A 23,652-nucleotide genomic window follows, 5' to 3' on the forward strand; every position below is an offset into this window, starting at 1 on the left:
AAAAAAAAAAAAAAAAAAAAAGAATCCCTGCTTGTCTTCTTCATACGGTTTTGTGTTGATTAAATTAGGAAAAACATCTAGATGCATGTTTGCCCTCAGTTTTGCATTGTTACCAAGAAGACAGTAGATAGGATAAGTTCTTGGCCCTTGCTAACTGTTTCTTTCTTAACTGGGAAATGGAGTATAGACTTCACAATGCTTCCAAAGTCATACCAAGGGGAAGTACCCATTGGTCCACAGTAAACTGACTCCTCCTACATACACCATCCTTACCTTTTAATATAGTAATTTTATCATGCTGTTTTCTTGCTCGAAAACCTTTTCTGTCTCCTTATTGCTTCTAAACTACAAGGCAAAATGAGTACTACAGTATTCAAGGCTTTCTAAAATCTGGCCCCATGGAAATTTTACAACTTTAATTCATAAGCATCCCTTGTATGAACTTACCACTCCAGACTGGAAAATTTTTCAACATATCCAGCTCTACCCATGGAATCGTTATCGGCTCTTCAAAATGCTTTCTCTATTCATCACTAGATTGCAAGTTCTATTTTTAGATTATGAAGGTAGTTGCTATTTAGTTCTGTTTTTCATCTCAGTATGAATACGGCTATATTTAATGGCATCTTCAATGAACTGTTAAACAGGACTAACACCACCACTTGAAATCCTTTTCTCCAGCATAGATCTTAAGGTCTCGCACAGATACTTCTGGTGCTCTGTGTGATTGAGTTTAAGTTCCAAAGCCAGAAGAACTGGGGTCAAAATCAAGCTATACCACTGTGATATTCAATGTTGTATGTTATTGGCCTTGGCTGGGACATAATACACAGATATGCTGTCAAACATTATTCTGGGTGTTTCTGTGCAAGTGTTTTGGGATGAGATTAACATCTAAATCAATCTTGAGTGCAGCGGATTTCCTACTATAATGTGGGTGGGGCTCTTCCAGTAAGTCAATGGCTTGAATGGGGCAAAATAATGATTCCCCACCAAACAAGAGCAATTCTGTATCAGATGCCTTTGGACTTGTACTTAACATCTTCTCTGTTCTCCGCTCACCTCCCTCCCCTTTCTATCCTCTAGAACCACATCAGCCAATTTCTTAAAGTGAATCTCTATATTCTGTTGGTTCTGCGTCTCTGAAGAACTCCAAGATAACCACTACCGGCTGTGCACCTCTGTTAGATTATTTTATCTCTCTGGGCCTTTGTTGTTTAAATTGTAAATGGGAATGATTGCTCCTCACCCCACATGGTTATTGTGAGAATTCGTGTGACTCCGTCTGTCTGTCCACGAGAAGTCCTTGTACACTGTACGCTATTTCCCCATGGGAAATCTTATTACCGAGGCCCATCCCTTCCGGGAAGTCATCCCTGTTGGTCCAGACCCCCTTGCTCTCTGAGCCTCTTGAGGACCTAGACTGTTGATTCCGCCCTGTCTTTTGGCACCTAAGCACATGTGATGTCCAGCGCTGCTGGGGCCTGATGAGCACAGAGAGGCCCTAGTAGAGATATTTGTTACAGATGTATCTGGGGGCAGCTCTCAAAATTGGATATCATAAAGGATTCAGACACAATGCTGCAGTTGACTGGGCTCTGAATGTAAATGCATCTCAATACAGGGTAATAAAAATCCTAAGCTAGTGTATTATGAATGTGAAGGCGCAATGCTAGTTGTGCTCTTTGCCTCCATCTGAACATCCGAGAGGAAAGATGCATGTCTGGGCCCAGTGAAAATGGACCTTGAGAGGAAGACAGGCAGTCAGAGAAAAGGTGGCAAGTCCTCTGCTGAACAGAAAGCGGCTGGCCCCATCCTAGAACTAGGCCAGTACCTTCTGACTTTACATGGCACAACTCAGGGAAGAGGGTATCTGTTTGCTCACTAAGGGAAAAAATGAGGTGCTTCCTTGGCTACAGGTTATTAGTCCCAGGGTAGGGCCTATGAGCCTTGGGAGACTGCAAAGCTGTGGGGCCCAGGAGTCACCAATCCGAGTCCTCAGGTAGAGGCTCCAGTAAGATTTCCTCCCTGGCTGGGGGCACAGAAGAGGCTGAGGGCCTCACAGGTCCCCTCAATAGGAGGCTCAGCTCAGAGATCTTATTTGACCCCCTCAGCTCTGCTGAGTCTTTCAGTTGCTCTCCTTCCCTGAGGACTAAGAATCCCACAATCTGGCCTTGCCACTGCCCACTCACAAGGACTGCACCCAAATGCCTCTTTGTGCTTATAAAACTGGGAGCCCACTCTTTGGTTCTGCCTCAGCTCCTTGCAGTCCCTCCCCTGGAAATTTAACCTATTTTAAAATATCATCTATTCTCCTGGGCTTGCAGGTGACTGGTTCGACTAATTTAGGATACACTTCTGCTGGAAGATAGGTCCACAGGCTGGCTCAGCTCCGTGTTCCAGGTGGGATTCAGGTCTGTTTTCCATGTGTTCTTCCACTGCGGTGACAGTGGCTCCCTGTGACGTGCTCCTCTCCTGGTGGATCATCCAAGTGGTGGGTGCCAAACTGAACCTGTCAGACACAGTGAACGTCTCCCCTGGGGCCCATTCTGTTAGCATTCTTTGAGCCCAAGAAAGTCACTGAGTTTTACCCAGCTCTAGTGGGGCCAGGCAGGATACCCCACCCATAACCCTTCTCTGCATTGGAAGATCTAGCTCTTGACAGCTCTAGCTCCTGACCACAGGTTGTTGGGTTGTGTCTCTGGGACCTGGCCTGGTGTCCACTTCATTCTTGGAATTTCAGCTCAGGGGTGGCTCCTCCTCAATGAAGCCATCCCTGCACCATTAGGCAGTCATGCGAGTTCTTCTTCATGTGCTCTCTGCACCTTACGGGAAATGGCTTCTTCAGAATAATGTTTGCACGCCAACTTCTCCATAAGACTATACTCTGGGCCTTATCTGATCCACTTAGAATGGGACCTGGCCAGAAGAGATGCCCAGAAACCTCATATTAAACAAATGAATTAATATTTGAATGAATGAATGAATGCCTAGCAACCAAATCCTTTCAATTTCTATATACCTCCTGGCCTCTCTACATGGACCTACTGGTCTCTGTGTATGCTCTGATCCCAGGTCCAATGGAGTACTGCTCAGAACCGTAGGTGTAAGCTATAGTATACCCAAGACATAGTGAACAGGGCCTAAAGCCCTAGACCCATCATCTGTACTTGTCATTACAACTCGGATTCATCAAATACAGTAGAACCTTGAGTTGTGGCTGGCCTAACATATGAACAACTTGGGTTATGACTGGAATTTTATCTTTAACTTATGACCAAACTCTTCAGTAACAATCTGAATGATGGTCTCAGATACAGATTTAACCCTTACAGAGTTCTGGAAGGACCATTACAACATCCTTTCCTGTGTGCGGTTAACTGAGAAATCCTGGGCCAATGTCTCTAAGGACACTGAGATTGGTCTGTATACAGGGGACAGACTTTGAAAGCTGTGTAGAGGAGCCCGAGCCTTCAACTGACCAACCTGAGTTACAACCGGCCCTCAGAAACAAACTGAATTCATAAGTCAAGGGTCCACTGTATCTAAGCAGAAAAGGATATTAGGGACTACCTGTGTCCTTCTTCCCTCCTTGAAGGACGACACAGTCCCATGTATGTTGATCCTCAAGCTTATCACAGATCTTGGTATAGAGCAGACACTTGGTTAATATTTGTTCTGTGCTTTTCCTTCCAACACTTTAACTGATAGGAAAAGAGAAGCCCAGAGAGGTTACCAAGTCACACAGTACATTTCAGAGAGACTGCACTCCAGCCTGGCTTCCCTAAATGTCAGGATGTCAGAAGCCAGTGGGCTTGTTCTGAGGCCTTGTTTCTTGACAGGGTCCTGAGGTTGCATGAAGTAGGACCTTCACTACTTGTTCTCAGTTTGTCTTAGGCTACTGGGTGCAATGTGGATGAGCCAATGCTGTTTTAAAGCTATGAAGGTAAAAGACTGCGTGATGTGGCAGCAAGGGAGAGGCCTTGGACTAACTCCTTAATGTCCTTGAGCATAAGCCTCTTCACCACCCCTTTCAGGGTTTAGTAAAGATTCACGCCATTCATCCAGAACATCTGATTCATAGGTGGCCTATCACTTATGCTACTGTTTTCTTCCATGGTTTGGGGAAGCTGGCTTGCAGCACTAGCCATTGCCTTCAGAGGTTGCTTGTCCTTACCGAGACTCCCAACATAGAAGTCCTGCCATCCGGGTGTTTTAATATTCAGAGTGCCACCGCTGACCATGGAACAGCCACTGACCATAAAGTTTGACATTTTGAAGATTAAAGTGTTTTGAATTAGTCATGCACATGTGAAGTCGTTGATCCTTCTTGTCCTGCTCTGGAATCAGTAATGCCCAGTAACTTTCCCCTCAACAATTACCTTCTGGTAAAGAGCTATGGATGAGTTTAGGCCAAGTAAAAAACTGTCACTCAGGAGAAAACCAAGGCAGAACAGTGGAAGGCTGAGCTGGCCCTTTGGAGAGGGGTCTGTCTTGCCAGAGCTGGGTAGTCTGCCATAACCCTGGAGCAGGAAGGCCTGGGTTGGTGGGAGCAGGCAGGAGGAATCCGAATGTAGTCTGGAGGGGAGCACTGGAGACTGAGCATCCTGGCTTGGCCTTGCACAGTTTGTGTGATCTAAGTTGAGTGAATACTGTGAGCCAACACTTCCTCATTTGCAAGAAAGAAACTAACTACTTCATCAGACTGACTGAGAATTGAGTAAGCTAATAAAGCACTTAGTAAGCAACCAGCACATAGATGGAAAATGGTAAATATTTTTCTTCTCTTGGGAGCTTCCCAACTTCCCCAAACATAGACAACTTCGTGCCTTAAATGCTGTTCATTCCCAGAAGCTCAGAAACATCCTCCTGCACATCTTGTTACTTAAATGCTTAACCAAAGGGAAATGAACTTAGAATTTAGTAGTCTTCATTCAGTGCAAATAAACAGGGCAATGTCAAATGCATTTTTTTTTTTCTCTAGGAGAGCCGAAGAGAGGAAGGCCCTGTGCTTTCGAAGTGACCAGCTGGCTGTGCACATCTCTTCGTTCTAGTGTCTGGATGGCCTCCCAATTGCCTACTCAGCAGACCCTAGACTTACTGTGATCCCCAGGAAGTGATCACACAGAACTGTCATGTGTAATTGCAGCTACCAAGTCTTCCTGGGCATGGTCAGCATGTAAAGTTCTTACATTAGCTCATCAAGTCCTCACAAAAGCCTTGGGATGTTTGTACTTCCCAAGCCATCAGAGTCTAAAGTCCAGCAACGTAAAGTAAGTGGTTCAAGGTCACACATGGGACTTGGAATTGAAATCAGACCTGTCTGATTTCAGAGCTTGGGCTCTGAACCACACCTATTCAAATCCCCACAGTCCCAGGCCTTGCCTGAGCCTCTGCTGCCTGGTTGGTGTGGCTTCCTACAGCTGAGTTTTGAGATGTGATAGTCTCCCCAGAGAGTGAGAAGACAAAGTCTGCCCTTGCCTGCTTAACCGTAACTTCCAGCTAGATCTCAGCTGCATGGTTGGACTGCGTTTTAGGATTATGCCCTTGGCTTTCATCAGGGGACACTGTGAGAGGCAGCCACATGGCATTTGTGCTAGCATCTGCTGAAGAAATGCTCTCGAGGCCAAAGGTCACTGCCTCTGGGCTCCCAGCACAGGTCCCCGGGTGAGATGGTTTCTTAAGAGCTCAGTGATCTGAAATGCTTTGCTTTGCTTTATTGTGGCATGAGATTCTGTTGTAATTTACTGCAAACGATAAATAAATGAACAAGCAAATTAAAATAACCGGCCCACGGACACACACATCAGCATGTCATGGGTGCCTTGGGACACGATTTCTTTCTCACTGTTTCTTTCTTCCTGTAAGATACTCTGGGAACAGACACCCCTTGACTTACAAACACCCTCTAGCTGTCCCTTAGCTCAGCTCACAGCCTCTTACGAGACACTCAGACAAGGAGCCTCCGCTCTTCCTGGGGAGGCAGAACAGAGAGACAATGAGCCCTGAAAGGCAGTTCTTTCAAGGTGAAGGTCAAGTCCCCATTTTTCAAAAAATCCCAGGAAGCAGTGTTTGAATATGAATCTCAACCGTGGTGTGCAGAGAGGGGAAAGAGGACAGGGAAGGAGAAAGGGGAGGGAGCCCTGAAAACAAATGAAGAGGAAGAATAGTTGGGGCCGAAAGGGAGATGGGGAAGAAGGGACAGCTGTGCTCCTGCCACGGTCAGAGCTGAGGCAGGCACGGCAGCTCACCTCACTCAATCCTCGCGATTATTCAAGGCGTCGGAGCACCAAGCGACTTGATCAAGGTCGTCCCAATGGAGAACACTGGATTTAAGTGCGGGTCTGAATACAAAACACTTCCCCTGTGCTCCAGGGAAGAGGAGAAAGGAAGAATTGAAGAGATGCGGGGAGAAGAGGGAGGCTGAGCAGGGGAAGAAGATAGGAAATTGGTGAAGAAGGTAAGAGAGGGGGATCGAAAGCTATGTGCGAAAGTGTGCGTCTGCGTAAGAGGCAGAGTCAAGAACTGGAGAAAGATGAAAAGACAAAGAAAAAAGAAAAGGACAATGAGAGAGGAAGAGGAATGACATAGGTGGGGAGGATTCTCCCTCCCATAGAGGGGAGAAACCTAGGAGAAGATGAAGAGATGTGCTCTTCCCTTCTCCAGCCCCAGGAAGGTGGTTCAGGTGCCCTAGAGCTCAGGTCTCAGCCCAGACAAAGGAACACTACTTGCCTTCTCTCCTCTGCGGAAAGGGAGCCGACTCACAGCCAGCCATGTGCCCTTGTGGCCAGGAGAGGGCGCCTCAACCTCAAGCAACTGCAAAGGAGCTGTAGATGGTGTCCTACAGGCAAGAGGCAGAGAGAAGTTGGGAGCTAGAGCCCAGACTCTCATTATTCTGAGGGTCACCAGCCCTCTCTGGCCAGCACCTCTCCAGTGGCACCAGCTCCCTGTGGACATGAGTCCTCCCTGGCTGCCTTTACACCAGCCCAGCATCTCCTCTGAGTCTTGTCCTCGCCCCTACCGGATTCTAGATCTGTTGTCTCTGTCCTAAAGGGTAGCGTGTGCATGATTTCCCCCTGCTCTTCCTCTTCCTCTTTTACTGTCATCAAGAATCACCCCTTCTCTGAGGACAAAGTGGACGTTTTCAAAATAATTTGTACGTATGCCATGTGATCTGCACGACCTCATAAGGGAGGCACAATAGAGAGAACGGGAAACTGAGGCCCAAAGGTGGAGAATCCATTGCGAACACATTAAAAAATAAAAAATAAAAAACTGATGGACTCTCCAGTCACTACATTCTACATCGAGAACCCAGGTATCTTAACTCTATTACAGTGCATTTCCTCCACATCAGATTAAGCAGTGCTTATATATGCTGTCTCTAATTGAGCACCAAATGACAAATCTGGGTCACATTGATCCTTGGCCTTAGTCACACGTCTGGGCCACTGACTGAGTCCTGAGCCTGGTCACTAATGATTTCCTTGATTCTTGCAAAGAAAACATTTGAATCATGCTTGTAAGTACCCAAATGGAATCTGTCTCTACTGGGATATCTGAGTACTCTGTGAATACATTTTTTAAAGAAGATTGCTGTTTAAGAATCTTAAGAACCCCTTAAGAATCTTAAGAGCTCTTCAAGGTAGGTTCTGTGAAACCTATAATTCACACAGATTTCATTGACTCCAATGGCCTAGGCCTTTATTCCCTACATTTCAACTAATTCAGTATAGTACGTGGTTAGTAAGTAATCATGAACTGAATTCTACATTTCAGGTAATCTTTTAGACACCTGAGAATATTTTTAATGTTTCCATGTACTAGAAACAGCTTTGGGAAGTAAGTAGCAGAATGATCACTGTAACAGAAGGGCAGGCTGAAGCTCAGAGAGGTTTGCTCACGTGCCCCAAGCCACACCACTAGTAAATAGCAGAACCAGGATTTGTATCCAGGTCAGTCTGGCTTCAAAGTCCAGGCTCCTTTTCATCCAACTGTCTAACAATGGTATCTGTTAGTACATAGTATAGCTCAGCCGTGAGCTTCTTGACTCTATGGCTGATTTTTTCACAGAAAGTGTCTTGTGGAGGGGGAATCAGATATAATAGCAGAAGAAAGAAGTTCAAACTTCTGGGAGGTGTTGCCCCACCACCTATAAACTGTGTCACTGGGATAGGCTTCCCCCATTTGACTCAGTTTCTGTGCTTCTGGAGTCTGGGGCTGGTCTTGGCATAGGCTAGGTTCTCAGGGACAAAACATTCCTTCCTCCTCTGATCCTTAGATTCCTAGTCTATAAAACAGAAGCAATTAATTCATTTCTCCTCACTACTGCAAGGACCAAGTGATGTGATGATTCTAAATGCACTCTATACACCGAGGGTGCTGTTTGTTTCTGGGTGGTCCACCCAGGGCATGGCATTCTCAAAGAGCTTCACAAACTTCACAAACATGTTTTGTTTTGCACTGAAATCCATACATCTTCTGTCTCCTTTCTCCTCTCCACTGATTCATGGGAAAATACGCAGAAACTGAGAGCATGGTCCTGATCCTTCATCCCTCGAAGTTCTTTTTTTCATCCTCTCAGCAACCTCCTATCTCTTGAGACACATCAATAAGCCAAGCAAGGCCACAGCCCCAGCTAAAGGCCCTGGTCTCAGACAGAGTTCGAAGCTGCCTCCCCTGACTGGCAGCACGTTTATCATCTTAAGGAAAATATTGATGGATAAGAAACCCCAGACAGGCAGCATGTCTCGGCTGGGTGTGCAGCCTGAAGTGAGATTTGAGGCGTAGCGTGCAGGTCCTTCTGGCAAAAAGGGAAGGTTGTCCTGTGGAGAAGGACCCATGTCCCCCGGAGTCTGACTGCACTCAGTAAATAGTAGATGTTCAGTAAGTCTGAATTTCTATCCAAATTAAATGAACTCTGGAAATGAGACCTGGTGGAGACATTTGCTTAAACCCTGTATTTTATAGATGGGACCTAGGAAGGGAAGTGATTACCTCAGGATCACTAGAAACATACACAGAGCTCCGGGGGCACTGACAATAGCAGGACAAGGAAAGGCCAGAACCTCCATGCTTCCTCAAACTGCTTTTGTCCATGCAACCAGAGTCAGAATTAATTTTGGCAGGGGGATATTGGTGTTGATATATCACCTCATGGGTTAATATTGAACTAAATGGTGTCAATTAAGGTGACTAAATCATTGTACCACACAGGAAACCTAATTTCCCCAAATCTCGACTTCCAAAGCTGCTTTTGTTTTGTTTTACTCTAACAACAGAAATTATTCAACATCATTGTTCTAAATACTGCATAAGCACCCCCACAGATGTTCCAGGCATTCGCCCATTCATCAGTGACTTACTAACCACTACAGTGTGGCTGGAAGTCCCTTTTGTTGTCCTTGGGGCAGGTAAATTCGAGCCTAAACCTGCAATTTGTTTAAAGTGATCTTCAGCAATGCCCTCTCACTTCAGGGGGCTCTCTTCACGTCCATAAAGCGCAAAGATGAGAACACACGTAAATGTGTGCACAGTGTGAAAGTGAACCTGGATACAGACAAACAGGTTCCAGTTACTTTGGAATCAGCCAGGATTTCTCCTGACCATCAGCTAACAGCAGTAATCCTGAAACAATATCAACTCTCTTTATCAATGTTTTAGTTTCCATGGAGCCTTGCAGGCTGCTAGTGAAGGCTGACAGTTATCACTATAAAGTAACTTTACAACTTTGTAATTTGTAGCTCTCTGCTGACAGTAATATTAACAGCAATTCGAATTATAGCTATAAACTTGACAACAGCAGATAAAACCCATGGAAACCTCATTTTTAGGGATGAAGAAGGCTGAGAGAAGGTAATGACAGTTTGGTTTTCCAGGCTTTGGCAGGAGGTAACCAGAAATCAGGGACACACTTTGATGTGGAGGTGGGGCACCGCTGGTCAAGGCAGAGCTCACAAAGGGCAGGGCAGGTGAGTACCACAGAGAGAGCATCTGCTGGTATACAGCAGAGCTGTACCCCTCTGACCAGAAATGGCAAGCAGGTCAGTGCTGGGGGCAGGAGTTACAGAAAGGGGTTCGAGGAGCTATAAGATTTCAAGAGTGGGTTGGTGAGTCCCGATATCTGTGAGGAAAGAGAAAAATATCTCATCCTTTAGAAAGTGGAAAGAGACACGAGCTGACTGCAGAGCAGCAGAAAGAAGGGAAAACAAAAGCCCTCCAAAGGAGACATTTTGAGCTGGACCAATCTGGATTTAAATTCATACTCCACCACTTAGTAGCTGTGCAGTCCTGGGAATGTTGTTTGATTTTTCTGAGCTTCAGGATCTCTCCTTCCATCTGAAAGTCCCAAATCAAAGAATCTTTATCTTCATCCATCCATTTATCTTCCATCTACATACTAACCTGCCTATCTATTGATTTAAAAATAAACTTGAAGACCGTATTATTTTATCTTCTCATCTAAAGATAGAAAACTTAGAACCAGACCAGGGAACAGAGCTTCCCAAACTTACATGGTAAGTATAGGCAAAGTCAGTGCTTCAGTCTAAGGATCCACACCTGTAATCGCAGCACGTAGGAGGCTGAGGCAGGAGGACTGTTTCGAGTTTGAGGCCAGCCTAAGCTACATAGTGAGTTCAAGGCCAACCTGGCCTATATAGTGAGACTCTGTCTCAAAAAACCAAAAAAGAAATCCAAGGACCCTGACCTTTTTCAGGAAGCATAGCCTCACTATTTTTATTTTTGCCATCACTATTATTGCACTATTATTAATAATTAATTAATTCACCCAGTCAGTTGATCTGTAAATACTATATTTAAAGGTCAAAGTCTACTCCATGTTTGCAGAGAGGAGGAAAAGAATAAACAGTGCAGTGCAGTTTATCCTTTTGTTTCTAACACCCTCTGATTAAAGCTTTCTTCCCTTATGAATTTGAAGTTATGACCCTAGGTACTACAAATAAGAACTGGAAAGTACCTAGGTATCATTAGATTCCAACTAACAGGTCAGACCTGACTGCTTCCTGCTCTCTGTTCACCTAAAAGGTGAAGATATCTTTAAAGAATGAATGTCCAACTTTCTATGTCTGACTAATTTCACTTAACATTGTAGTCTCAAGATCCATCCACTTTCTTTCAAATGATATGATGTGGTTTTTCTGTATGGCTGAATAATAGTCCATTGTGTATTAAACTACATTTCTCTATCCATTTCTGTATTCATTTGCATCTGAGAAACCCATCAAATGTAAATGAATGAAAGAGTTAAATAAAGGAGAGATGGTAGAAAACAGGAAGATGAGAACAAGGATCAGGGGAAGAGTAGAGGGTAGAGAGGGGGTTAAAAGAATTGAAAATGATAAATACCATAAAACAAAAGTAACTATTAGGTATTGCCGACACTTATGAATTTGAAAACAGAAGGAGCTTCCAGGCAGTACCTCAATTATGATATTCCTCTAAATGGATGGATCACTATTAGCTAAACAGACTAGCAGATAGGGGTATGGTCTTCTACCTCATTTACCTTTCACTGCTGGAGGTTCTGCCTGGTATCAGGCTTTGGTTGGAGAAGTGAAGTGGCTTAACCAACATCAAACAGCTTTATGAGGGGAGCATAGGGCAGAGTCCATAGTGAAACCAGGATCCTAATTTCTAGTCCAGCATTCTTCTCATCAGCTCATTAAGCAGAAGCCGCAGAAGCCCACATTGAGAGTGCACATCACAAAGTCATTTCCTTTATTGTGACATCATAGTAAATTGGTCCTATTTGGAAGCTGTCTGAAACCCAGTCCTCTTTCTAGAACTTCTAGAGCCCTCTTTCTACCAAGAGTTTCCATTTAGATGTCTTTTATATTTAGCATATCAAAAACAGAGTTTAAAATATCTACTTCCAAAGTCTTTTTCTCTGATGGCCCATGGCTAAGCGGTTGGACCTATCTTCTGTGTTGTTCAAATCAAGAACCTGGACATCTTCCCTGACTTCCTTCTACCTCAAATACAGTACCAGAAATATACTCTATCCTACCTGTTACATATTGGAATGCATTCAAGGGAACTACTTCATTCTCAGTTTTAGCTGAGCTCACAAGACTACAGATCCACATTGTGAAGTGAGAGATGAGACCACCACAAAGGATCTGCAAACAAAACAACAACAACAAAAAAACAAAATGAGAAACCAGTTTTCTGAGCAACCTTCAGCTCACCTTCAGAAAAGAAAGTCACTTAAGAGATTCAGTGACTCCAATAGGGAGAACCACTGGATCACCAAGGGCTGAGGAAGGAAACATAAACCATCTCTTGAGCAGAAACAATTGCCCATGTCAACAGATCTCCAACATTGGAAGGGGGTGGTGGTCTGAGGAGCTCACAGGGGATTGCTACATCCTTTAATGAGAATGCTAGTCCACTAGTCACTCAGAAACTTCCTGTCCCTTTCCTCCTCTCCCTCGCTTTGAACTTTGGAGGGATGAACAGTTTCTGTTAGTTAGATGGAGAAGAATCAGGGAGACAGAAGTCAAGCAGATCCTGAGTCTCTTCTTCACCAGGAACGATACATTAAAGATACACCTGAGCTAGGGGAAGGGGAGGGATTTTCTTTGAGGAGATTTGATGTTTTTGATTGGGTCAGACATAAGGATTGCTGAACTGAGACCGTTTTGTGACTAGAATTAATTAGAGAACTTTTAATTTGCTGAGAGTGATTGGAAACGCATGGGGCCTGCCAGAGCTTTTAATATCTCTAGATCTATAATCTGTATCCATCAACCTATAAGGCCAAGGGGAGATGAACAATAAAGTTGTTTCATAATTACACCTTGTTAATACTGCATATACAATGTATCTGCCCCATCGTTCACACATCTTTCTCCTCTTTCTGGCCCGGTGGTGCCTGTTTATCGATCACCGGCTGTTTCTGGCCCTGCTCCAGCTACCCTCCTCTACTTGGACAGAGCATCCTCTCTCTGGCATCTGGGCTCCCTCCTGTACTTCTCCCTCTGCCAAGGCTGTTCCTCACTTCTTCCTCTGCCTGAATGCCCTTGCCCCCAGAGATCTGAGCCCTAGTCTCTTCCTCCAGGAAGTGCTTTCACTGCCCCTTGTCCCATCCTTCCCCAGCACCAGGAGGGCTTTCATCTACCAGATTTGTTACTCCATGAACCTGTTGTCTCTGCACCTTTCTCTTTCCCATTCAAACCATGTTCTTGAAGGCAGGGACCGTGCCATATTCGTCTGTCTCCTAGTGTCTAATAAGTTTTGTTGGGTGGATAAATAGATAAATGATACCTTCAGTGTCTGATGCATGTTTCAAAGGACCTTGTGTAAAGGATATATATATATATATATACACATATACATATAGCGGGGCCTGAAGCGAGTCTGACTCAGTTAACTGATTCAGAATCTCACCATCTTCTCTTGGTGAGCCAAACCCTTCTCCCAGAGCCAATGTTATTCGATTTCAGTGTGGTCACAGCTCTAAACCTGGGTTAGTCTAGTCTGCCCAGGTTCCACAGTCTCTGATCCCAATGTTTTTCTCATCTGTTATGTCAAAGAGCTATTTCTTCTTGGCTTGTAACCAGACCATAAACAAAGGCCAGAGAAGCTCTGGGTTACTTTATAATAACAGTTTAGCCCTCTTTCTCCCTTTTTAAATCATTTCAACAGAGCATATTTATTACTTGGCAGACCAGTAAAATATAAATAGGGTTGCTGAAGAATGGTCCTAAATTCTCAGGAATTTATCATTTCACAATGACAACAAAACAACAATAGACAGGAAAGAAAGGCAAGAGAACTAATATTTAATAACCCTGGGTATGTGCCCAGTAATTCATCTGTTCATGAGGAGTCTCCCCATGTAACCCTCATGAGTCTCCCCACAGCAATCCTGAGAAATTAATAAAATCAGAGTAGTTAAATAAGTGAGTTAGGACCCTCAGCAGGAATGATAAGAAGGAGAACTCACATGTGGGACTTTGACACTGAAACTGTATTCTTGCCACAGGGTGACAGAAGAAAATTTCCGGGACCACTAGCCAGGCAAGCATCTGGAGATGTCCCTCTATTAGGTTCTGTTGAAAGTAATGACCCTTCCTCTCAGAAAATAAACTATACACATTTACTGACATGCATTTTAGATAGTATTTTTTCTTTTTGAAGCTCATGAAAGAAAGGTTCCCTAATTCAAAACTCTTTTAAGCTAAAAGTATGAAAGTGGCTATTGGCTTGGTTTGATTAGCTGTCTAGGGTACTTTTTACTGATTTTCATTACTAGATTAGAAGGCTTTATATTCATAGAGTCAAAGGCTCATGGATTATTGATAGCATACATTCATCCAAGAATGGAATTAGATTTAAGAATCAGGAAAATCTTACGATGTCAGAACTGGAAGAGATTGAAGTAGTGGTCAAGTCCACACATAATTTTATTCCACAACTCCTGACAAGTAGGAAGTATGAGATACTGAACCTAAGAGAGAGGACAAGGCTTATGCAAGCCATACATTTGCAGTGGAAAAGGATTCAAGCCCCCATCTCTCCCTTCAAAGAAATCATTAGGTTATAGACTCAAGCAACAGAAGGAAAGGCTTGTGGTCTGCATGGCGCTGAGAAAAGTGGGATACAAAGATTGGGTACCTACGGGTGGCCAAGGAATCCCAGGGAATTGAGAACATGGTCATTATTTCACTAGCCTGATAACCCTGCAGGACGGGTGCAATTTTCATTTTGCAAATGGGGAAACAGGCTCAGAGTGGTGAGATAACCAGCCCAAGGTCACACAGGTAGGTAAGCATCAGTGACTCCTCACTGATTCATTTCTCTGAGGTAATGGAGGAGGAAAGGCAGAGAACAAGATCCAGGTCATGTTGGCTAGCACTTCTCCAGGGAGGAAAATTGATCTGGCAGGTGCTTATGCTCTGGTCTATAGGGGACAGACACTGCTGTAGGCCTGGATGAAATATCCCTCTGGGCTCTCTCCTTCCCCAGCCCTTCTCTCAGCTCATCTAGCTCCTCTGGCTGACTGATCTGGCCTTCATGTGTCCTGAATACTGGGGAGGGCACACCCCAGATGACAGGTACGGGACACTCCTTTACAGGAAGCTCACATCTCCCAGCTGTCTGAACCCGCTGGTGTTTTGTGATGAACTACCAGTGCCCTTTGCCCACAAGTCCTACCAACACAGCCAGTGTTCTCTTGCTCTGACAATCTATCTCTCATCCCTAACAAACTCTGGGCCTCATTCACATAAACCTGTTCAGTGGCCTGACGAGTAGTCATTTTATACTTAATTTATGGTACATAGTCATATATGTTATTTCCTTTAACCTCATCACAGCTCAGTGAAGTTAAGTATTATGTCCTCCTGTTACAGGTTAGGGAAACTGGGGTCCAATGAGTTTATGTAATTTGCTTTAGGCAGCGCTCATCTAGTAAATGGCTGAGCCACAATTCAAATTTGGATATGTCTGAGTCTAAAATCTATTCTCTTTTGCTTTTTGGTGAGTATCTCTATCTCATTCCCACAACTGGGGCTAGAAAAGTGCAGAAGTCTTCAGTGCTTTGTGAAGGTGAGGAAGCTCATGTCACACAGGCTGGAGGACTCATGGAAGGGTGTTGTCCGGGCTGAGGCTGGTGTTGTCATCAGCATCAGGCCTCCTGACTCCCTGTCTAGAGGACACTGTCTCCCAGACCATATTGCCATTCCCATCAGACCATGTAATTTCTTTTTCTGATTGGGACATGGAGCCAGCAGCCAAACAAAGATCACAATCTGTCTGCCTGAAGTCTCTCTGTGTTATGAGATGAGTTTGAAAAAAATGTATTTCGAAGAGGAACCAGGTTAAACCATCCCTGTGGGTGTTGAATCAGCCCATGCTTTGCTGATGCAACTCCAGTTTCCTCTTCTCAGCCTCTGGACGGCAGAAAAAGGCAGGGTGGCACCAACAGTATCACGGCCTCCTCGTCTGGTGGACGGCTTCTCTTTTCATCCTTGACTCCTTACAGTCAATTGTTCCTGTCCCCACTGCCACCTTCAGCTACTCATTACAGGGACATTCGGTTTAATTAAATGTCCTGCAGCACCATCCTAGTCTAGCCCTGAACTCCCTCCCACCTGGGTCATTTTAACAGCCTCTTGATGCACGTTCCTGCCTACAGTCAAATTACATGTGTAACCAGAATGGCTTTCCACTCTTACTTAAAATCCTTCTACTGCTCTCCATTGTCTTCAGCTTCAAGTCCAAGTTCCTTATAGCTTGCATGTGACTTGTCTCTTGTGTCTGAAGTCCTTTGGCTACACTGGGCCACTTACAGCTCCTGATGTGCACTTTTCTTCTCCTTTCTTGACTGCAATACGTTCTCTCCAGCAACCCACCCCCAGTCACACTGGGCTAATTTCCATTCAGTCTTAAAACTCAGATTACATAGCTCTTCCTCAGGAAAGCTTTGCCTGATTCCCAGGAGTATTTTGGACTCTTTCTCACCTGCATATGAAGACGTTCTTTTTATTGCTATATTCCCTGTGCCTAGAACTTACTTGGGTGTCCAATACATACTTGTTAAATTCAAATATCCCACAGCCTTTCAAAATTCCTATACCATAGAACTTGTCAGACATACTTTAGTTGTATTGTTCCCCTTCTTTCTTTTCAAGTTCAATGAGAGCCCCATGAGTCAAGCACCATGTCTTCTTGTGCAGTATTTTACCCTAGATGCCTTGTATGATTCCTGCCACATCAACATAATGATGTTTTATTTTGTTTGTTTGTTTGTTTGTTTGTTTTTTGAGACAGGGTCTCACTGTGTAGTTGAGATGGACCTAGAACTATGTAGTCCAGGCTGGTCTCAAACTCACAGTGATCCTCCTGCCTCAGCCTCCCAAGTGCTGGGATTACAGGCATGAGCCATCATGCCCGGCTTGGTTTTTTACTTTGGATGAATGACAATTGAATACTGAGGGCCAGAAACGCTGGGTCTGATCTGAGGAACATTAGAAGTGCTAAGAAAGGGTAGGCGAATCCATAAAATTAGATATCATAAAACAATGAAATACTAAGTACAGGCTTCCTCCAGAGGGACCCATGTCTCATTGTGAACTGGGTTGCTGGATCATCTTTGGTGCACAAGCTCGAATTTCCCTTCCAAGCAAATTTCTCTACCTCTTTTGCCACAGTATTGTTGGAGGACAGTTTGTGTTTTCTGCAATATGATCCACATTAGTATTAAGGAGGTAGAGGATCCTACAGAAGTCATAGGCCAAATATTACCACATGTGCCAAGAGAGGGAGTAGTAAGGTGACACCTAAAGATGGTCAGGACTTTGGAAACCATGGATCCTCTGCCTCAGAGCAGACCCTATTCCCTTGGTCCCGCTGAAACAAGTGGGTATAAAGCAGATTCCAGGAGGAAAGGAGAACTCTTTCAGTCTTGGTGACTGTGAGAAGGGACTCTCAGTTCTTACAATGATCTGTCCAGTGTTCTACAGTCTGCAACACTGTCCTAACCCCTGGGCTACCCTCCCAGGCCATTCCCCTGCCTCCCATGTTCCCAGAAAAGTAGCTAAGAGCCACTACACTGCAACCAACTGGGTCATGTCACTAGCAGAAAAGATGTTTTTATATATAGTATATAGTATAAACTCCAAAAGCACACACTAAGGGTTAAAGAAAGGGACTAAGGGTTAAAGAAAGGGTCAAAGGAGCACTTACTCTCTTGGGGCGGGAGAATTTGCATATATAACCAGCTTTCCATACCCATGGACTCAATCTGTGGGCTTTGTGACTGAAGATTCAACCAAGGATAGAAAATATTTGAAAAAATAATGCATCTATCTTCACTGAACATACAATCTTCAGAAAACTTTTGTCATTATCCTCTAAACATATAAGAAATGATTCACATTGCATTTCCATTGTACTATGTATTATAAGTACTCTAGAGATGATTTAAAGTATATCGGAGTATGCGTACAGGTCATATGCAGATACTGCACCCTATTTTATAATGCAGATATCTAAGGATTTTATCATCCTTAGGGATCCTGGAAGAAGTCCCAGAATATCCAGGGACAACTCTGTATCTTATACACCGTTCATTCCATCCTTTTCCCTTTTTCTCCCAGAAATATATTTTTTTCTCTGAGAAAAATAAGGTTTGTAAGAGGAGAAATGGATCAATCTAAAAACAAAAGAATAAATGAAAGCAGCATCGACCACAATCTGTCACAGTCTTGACATAGTGACTTTGAAATTAGAATCAACACTCAGGAGCGAGAATTACTAAATAATCCCTTTAAAAAGCAAGCAAGCTAAGAAGTAACCTCTAATTTCATCACAGTAAGCTTAGGAAATTTCAGAGAAATTTTATGAGAAAACTAGAAGGAAAAGCAATTTGTCAAAGGAAATGCAGAGGCAGAGAGACAGATGTGAAGAGGAGGAGAGGGGAAAGGCTAGGAGGGTGAGAGAAAGAGGAGGAAGAAGGATGAGGAGAAGAGAGGAGACACAAAGGATAGGAGAGAGGGGAGATGAGAAGCAGGGAAGGAAAAGTACAGGACAATGGAGGAGGAGAGGCAGGAGAGGCAAAGGGAGAGAAAAAACGAAAAAGGAAAAATGGTAGAAAGAACGGAGAGTGAGACAACAAGAGCACAAGAAGATAAAAATGAAAAGCGAAAACACAGTACAGTACTACATATTCTGGGTTAGAAGGAGGTGTCAAGGTCACCAAGCTCTTCCTCGGTAACCCTGTGGTGTCTCACAGCCTGGGTCCTTACCTAGCTCAAGTGGCGGAAGGCTCACTGCTTTACAAGAGCGGAAGGGAGAAAAAACAAGAGCAGCGGAAGTACTATGAGGGCCTCAGGGAACTCATGGGCCTCAGGGAACTCAGGGAGACTTGGGATCTGGCAGCAGCAGAGTGGGAATGTTTACGTATGAAGGTCATATGAAGGTCAGGGACAAGCAGGACAAAACAAAGATGGCACTAGCAGAAAGAGCAGCGGAAGTACTATGAGGGCCTCAGGGAACTCAGGGAGACTTGGGATCTGGCAGCAGCAGAGTGGGAATGTCTACGTATGAAGGTCATATGAAGGTCAGGGACAAGCAGGACAAAACAAAGATGGCACTAGCAGAACAAGCTACCTCCATCCTTACCACAGAGGTTGGCCCTTTTCTAACTGAGCACCTGATCCCTGACCTACCTCGTAAATCCCTGTCAGGCTTGGGCACTCCTGGCTGGTCCAGGGCTGGAGGGAACCTGTCAAGGATACAGGCTTCTTCAGTGTAGGGCACAGCAGCTGTGGTGCCCCCAATGATGTAGCTGTAGAAGGAGACCTCTAGGGTATAGCAATAGGAGGTATGGTCCAGAAGTCCACCAAGGAAGCGCCGGCCAGTTCCTGCTTTCACAGCATCCCGGTTGAACGATGTACTAGACTGTGAAAGGTAAAGTACAAGAAGGAAGTTGTGGCCGGCCAACCACTGGCTACGGGATCTTGAGCAAATCTTGTAACACTTCCTGGTCTCAGCTTCCTCATCTGAAAAATGGGCTGTTAATCCCAATTTCAGGATCACGATGCTGATGGAATAAACAACAGAATTAAAAGCACTCAGCAGAGTCCTTGGGGCACAGTCACTGGCTGCTCAACAGCTAACTCGCAATCTGAAGGAGATAGATGGGGCAGGGAAAACAAGGCGGGGACAAAATGCACATCTATTGTGTTATTAGTCAGCACTAAACTTTGGTCAGTGCTTTCAGGTTTACAGGATCGTGCCCCGTGCAGCAGGAGCATCCATTCAGGCTTCAAAAGAACCCCTTGAAGTAGGTGCCGACATCACCCCTTTCTCTAGGCTCACAGAGGTGAACAGCAGATTTGAACCCAGGACTAAGCAAGTCAATCTCAAGCCCTCGCTTCAGCTTCGTGCTCCACTGCCTCATGAGGTGTGACAGCAGGTGAGTTGCCTTATTGACCATGGCCTCCGTTTCCTCATCAGTAAAGTGGAGGAGACGTCTCCTTCCCTGAGTAGCAAGGATCTGTTCACTCACAGGCAGACTGGCAGTCTGTGCAAATCCGAGGAAACCTAAGTAAATGAAGGCTCTGGTTTTAGTAAGAGGATGTGTACATATTTAGAAGGAAATAGGAGAAAAAGGAAAAGAAAAGAAAGAAAATACCAAAACATGAGAGTCAGGCACTAAGGATCAGAGAAGAGATGGTGATGGGAATAGGATGGATGATCTTGACTCAATTCCAAGGCTCCTGGGGAGGCCACGATGCTGGAACATCATCAGGCAAACCCAGAAATAAAGCTCCCGGATTGTGGGTCTTCTGAAGGTCCTAGAGACCTCACCGCTGTGAGGGTCTTTGAGATCTATGTCCCACCTTCCAAGCCTGCTCTGAAATTTCAGTGGTTTCAGATAGATAAGGCTGCCATCCAATACAGCAGTGGTGGCAGACCTATGGCACATAAGCCACAGCTGGCTGGCTGTTGTCATTGAAAGCTCTAAAAGGTTCACCGTTATGGCTATAGAGGTTCCTACAGAAATAAGCCTGGATACTTTTGTCTCATAGCTGCAAACAGTCAGCCAAATGCTTTTACATGCTGGGTGACCTTGCACCAAATTCTCAATTTTTCTGGCTCATAAGTATGTCTTAGGTATAAAGAGAGGACCGGGCTAAACAATCTCCAGTTCTTTTCCTGGCCTGACAATGAAAGATTCTGGGATTTGAGGTACAACTTACCACAATGAGAAATTTATCATCTCCGCTAATGTCCAGCCTGAAGCAATGGGCAGGTGAATTTTCAGCTCATCAACTTCAAAAATTGCTATGACCTCTGTGGCCCTCTCCCCCTCTGGCCACATGGAAATAACAAGGCCCCGGGATTTAGTATCAAAACAAGGGAAAATGCCCCCATACGACAAGCTGATCCCCTTATCTCTGCCAATTCTTTTCCAGTATTTGTGCTAAAAATTTTTTCTAGCTCCCACCTCCAGCCCTCCTCACATGCAAGCAGGCAATAATTAGAACAGTCTCTGAAGTTTATTTAGTTCTTTACTGCCTACAAAGCATTTTCATATCTATAGCTGCATATTTTCACCCAGGAAGCTGTAGTGCATGCAGGGTAGAAAATTATCACCCCCCAGTTACTGACTGGAAATCGAGGCAGAGACAGTCATGGGAGCTGAGAATGGTCCACAGATGGCCCTTTGAGCAGATCTGCTACATTCATTCATTAGGACCTGGGATACGTGAAAACAGATGTTGGGCTGGGCCTGGCGCATGAGTGGTTCTTGTGAGTTTCATTTCCTTGTTAATATTAGACTCAGACCCACTAACAAGTGCCGGCCCGTCAAACAGATCAAAGGCTACCCAGTCAGAGCCTCCCTCCCTGACTAGTGACCAGCTACTCGAGGGATGGCCATAGCTGGTTTACCTCTGTCTTCATCACCCACGCAAGACCTGGCACAGAGTAGGTGTCTTGTGAAGGTCAAACCGAACTGAACTGAAGCAGAAGAAAGGAAGAGGCACCCGGGTGTCGGGGGTGTGGCTGACTTACATAGGAGAAGTCCTCGGCATTCTGGCAGAGGAGCTTGGGGAAGATGGCCTGCCTTTGGAACCGTTCCTCGTCCTCAAAGATATTGCCATACATGAAGCCATTCATCATGGTGGAGTGGGCGTGGATGTCGATGTAGAACTCCAGGCTTGTTTTCTGTTGAGAGAAAGGATAATAAGTTAGAAATCTGGGCCCACAGAACTCACCTTAAAGGGGCCAAACACTATACACGCATACCCTTTTAAACTGGCATGGCAGATTTGGCAGCTATGCTAAAGATGTGAGGCTTCTGTTGGGTTGATTCAAGCTGTTACTTACTCAGAACAGTTCATGTATTCATGATTACACATTAGTGGAATTTGTTCCTCTGATGAATGAGAAATACCTTTCAGGTAACATAATTGTGTTTACTTTGGGCCTACTTGCAGTTTGGCCCTAACTTGCCATTTCTAGCTGGGGGATCTGGTGTAAATCACAAGCCCACTTTGAGCCTCCGGTTTCTTATCTGAACAATGCTATTTTTTACCTCAGCTTCAGGGAGTTATGATTTGAGGCACAAACAGTAATAATAATTACTATCATTTCCTGTATTCCTAATGCATGACAGGTGCTGTTCTGGAGTTTCATCTTAGGAAGTTTTAGTTAGTTCTTTTGTTTAGCCTTGTTTCACGATGCCACACCTATTCCCCAATAATATATAGATTATTTATGGGGGAGCCTTTGTCATCTGTAAATGATGCTGACTAATTTTTCTGCTCTCTACTTACACATATTGAAGTCACTTTCTAGTTTGAAAACGTATTGTTTGTTAACTTTCCCTGAAGGTAGTGGAATCAGTGACAAAGAGCTCAGTGACTGGCTGAAGAACAACTGAACAAATGGGCCAAAAGACATTACTCCAGATTACAAAAGACATACCATAACAGAATGGCAGAAACCGGAGGACTTTTAGGGATTTGATCTTCAACATCCCTCAGACACAACTTGATCTTTCTACGTGACAGTCCAGTGCATATCTATTAATTCTTTCTAAGAGTAACAGGGGAGCCACCAGGGGAAGACACTTGCCTAAGATCACGGGAGAATTGGAACTGCACTAAGCCTTCCCCACCCTTTGACAATTAACTGGAGTTCATCAGCAGCCAACACTAGCAAGAGCTGGGGCTAACCTGCTACCTCCTCATTTCCTTTCTTGTACACAGTCCTGGGAAGGGAGAAAAGCTCACATTTAGAAGGATTTTCCCTCCTTGGGACACTTCCAAATGAAGTTAAAATCAAATGAAAAACCACATTGTTTCTAGAATGTGGATTTGATGACTGTCATTTCATTTGCCTTAGAGTTGGAGTAAAAAATTTACGTCTTGCCGAGCTTACAGTTCTTTGGGTAGCATAAGCTATCTTTTGAGAGATACAAGATGCATTGCTCTGTGTGATATTAAACTCATCATTTTCAGCTTTGGAGGTGGAATACACAGTGATTCAACAGGAGCCCTATAAAAGTCATCTTTGCCATTCTGTTTTGTTCAATTGTCTGTCTTTTCCTCTGAGCTTTTGATGAGCTGCACAGGAAAGGAGGAGGTAGAAAGATGACTTAGAAAACGTGTGAGGAAAACTGCAATTTATGTCTCTGGATGTCAGGAGTGAGAGAGATCCTTGGAAATCAGTTTCTCTGACCTTTTTCAGATCGGCACTGAGTGGGAATGTTGCTTGCTTAAGGCTGGCCAGTAGACTGCTGACGGAGTGAAAATTAGAACCAGGGTCTTCTGATGACCATTTGGGTATGGCATTCACTGTCTCTCAGGTCAGGCAGCAAATGTGACTTTGCTTTCAATAACCAGGTGAACTATAATAACCAGGTGGACTTATAATTGATTGAGTCGTATGTATCAGAAGTAGAAAAGTATGAAACAATTCATAGTAAAAAACTCCTTTCCACCCTATTCTTCAGGCACCCAATTTTGCTGTCCAAAGATGACTGATGTTATCAGATTGGCACATATTGTTGTGTACAGCAGCCTGTGTATGTGTATGCACAAGTAAATATTGCCACCACTCCCAAATGGTAGCGCTCCAGACACGCCATTCAGGTCACATTTTTTTTTTTTT

At 44.3% G+C, this 23,652-nt stretch overlaps 1 protein-coding gene across 4 annotated transcripts in view; it reads right to left on the reverse strand.

Moving 5' to 3' along the window:
- Positions 1-23,652, reverse strand: part of Agbl4 (ATP/GTP binding protein like 4) — a 1,213,327-nt gene that overhangs the window by 30,395 nt on the left and 1,159,280 nt on the right. For all 4 annotated transcript variants that reach the window (XM_010610280.3, XM_033767837.1, XM_033767835.1 and 1 more), the window contains 2 exons: positions 21,550-21,702; positions 19,266-19,428 (listed from right to left, as the gene is read on the reverse strand). In XM_010610280.3, the coding sequence (XP_010608582.1) occupies positions 19,266-19,428; positions 21,550-21,702 (316 nt within the window). The remainder of the gene's footprint in view (positions 1-19,265; positions 19,429-21,549; positions 21,703-23,652) is intronic.

Source organism: Fukomys damarensis, unplaced genomic scaffold, assembly GCF_012274545.1.
Source record: "Fukomys damarensis isolate Sample0158 unplaced genomic scaffold, DMR_v1.0_HiC HiC_scaffold_23, whole genome shotgun sequence".
NCBI classification, from domain to species: Eukaryota; Metazoa; Chordata; class Mammalia; order Rodentia; family Bathyergidae; genus Fukomys; species Fukomys damarensis.